This window comes from Durio zibethinus, chromosome 22 (assembly GCF_047325235.1).
Source record: "Durio zibethinus cultivar Kanyao isolate XHJ-2024 chromosome 22, ASM4732523v1, whole genome shotgun sequence".
Classification (NCBI taxonomy): Eukaryota; Viridiplantae; Streptophyta; class Magnoliopsida; order Malvales; family Malvaceae; genus Durio; species Durio zibethinus.
This window is the reverse complement of record NC_143183.1, coordinates 21,596,728-21,598,674: the sequence shown is the minus strand read 5'-3', so window position 1 is coordinate 21,598,674 and position 1,947 is coordinate 21,596,728. Positions and strand designations below refer to the sequence as shown.

Genomic DNA, 1,947 nt, shown 5'->3' with positions numbered 1-1,947 from the left:
AACATATACTAGAAATCAAGGTTGTACTTGATATTGGTATTCAATTTGCAGTTTTCCTACAAGATTTTGCAAATTTTCTTTTCTTTCATAAATCTTTTGAGTTGACAAACACATCTTTGTTGCTTTTAGAGAATATTAACTGATTGTTTAATCGTTATAATTACAATTTACCACATACCAACGAGTCCCTAACAGACCAAGCACTTGAATCCAAGGCCTTCTGTGCTTAAAATATTAGAGTTCTTTCCTTTTAATCCTCTTTTGATGTTGACCGCTTTCAAGATCCATAAATTTGTTGTTTATAGTAACCTTGTCTGTTGTATATTGAAGAATATGTAAGATCAGTACAAAATCCAGAATCAATTGCAAGTTTTATTAGGTGCTTAATTTCTAGATTAATCTTTATTCTTACTCTATAAATACAACGGCTTCAAGTTCACATCTCCACACCTCAAAATTCTCCTTGCAAAATATCAATCAATTCTATTTTCACCCCTCCTCTGATCATTTCCCAAATCACAAGTAATCATGGGTGTTTTCACTTATGAATCTGAGGTTGTTACTTCAATCCCACCAGCCAAGATGTTTAAGGCTTGTATCCTTGATGGTGACAAGCTCATTCCCAAGGTTGTTCCTCAGGCATTTAAGAGTGTTGAGTATATTGAAGGCAATGGGGAGCCTGGGAGCATCAAGAAAGTTACTTTTGGAGAAGGTTTGTTAATTTTTACATGCAACTAAATACTTTGAATAATATATTGAAGTAGAACTTACAAGTAAAGTTTCTTTTTTTTTTATTTGTGGAACAAAAGCCTAATATTTTCCTTTCCTCTTGCAGGAAGCCAATTCAATTATGTGAAGCAGAAGATAGAAGCACTAGACAAAGAAAATTTTGTGTATAGTTATAGTATAATCGAAGGAGATGCTTTGATGAACACTCTTGAGAAAATAACTTACGAAACCAAATTAGAACCCTCTGCAGCTGGGGGATCCATATGTAAGACTACTAGTAAATATTACGATATTGGCGACTTACAGCTCAAGGAAGAGGAAATCAAGGCAGGCAAAGAGAAGGCCTCGGGAATGTTCAAGGCTATTGAAGCCTACCTCTTGGCAAATCCTGAAGCCTACTAAAAATCCCAATATTGAGAATTTGAGATAGCATCCACTTCGATGATCATATAATGTGGAATGCAAATGTACCTTTTTTTTTTTAGTTTCTAGTTTTAGCAGTTGTTGGTCCATATGATCGTAATATTGCTAATAAGAGTTCGCAGTTTGTCCTGACTACCAGGAAGCTTGAACTGAAATTGTCAACTGCCAGCGATAAATAAAGGAGCATCGAATGTGTTTAAGCTTTAAATTAAAAGTTGTTTTTTGATAAAGCTATCCATTGAAAATGATGAGTGCATTATCTTCATCTGTCAAGATTTACTAGTTACATATCTTGAACGTAACAAAGTCAAGTTTCAGAAGAAATGTGAGACTAATTCTGACACGTACATTAGTTCCTTTCGGACATTTTGTCCGGCAGTTAGAATTTTATGGTTGTAGTTAAATTGAAATTAAAATTACACTAATTCCATGAAAATCAATACATAACACTCAAATAATTTAGGACAAAGGGAATATATATATATATATATATATTTATACTCTTTTGGTTTTTCTTTTCTCACTTATGATAATAAACTAAAAAATCAAAGTTGTCGTCATCAAAATTAAAGTTTAACTAAATTAATTTATATAATCATTTTTGATATTTAATAAATTTAAAATTTAAATTTAAGATATTTTTCCTTGTCTTTTTACTGCGACTGTTTGTTTAAGAAAAAAATTGCCTTCATCTTATTATATATTGAACTTTTGCAGTCTGTTTTGACGACCAAAGGCCACATCATCGAATGTAATTATTTCATGATCCAACCTTTCTTTTTTCCTTATAGATGT

The 1,947-nt window shown here is 31.9% G+C and overlaps 1 protein-coding gene across 1 annotated transcript; it reads left to right on the top strand.

Moving 5' to 3' along the window:
- The first annotated feature begins 274 nt into the window (after positions 1–274).
- Positions 275–1,131, top strand: LOC149512700 (major allergen Pru av 1-like). The gene is made up of 2 exons (XM_089751936.1): positions 275–712; positions 836–1,131. The coding sequence occupies exons 1-2, from the start codon at positions 529–531 to the stop codon at positions 1,129–1,131; spliced, it is 480 nt and encodes a 159-aa protein (XP_089608062.1). The 5' UTR covers positions 275–528.
- The last annotated feature ends 816 nt before the right edge of the window (positions 1,132–1,947 follow it).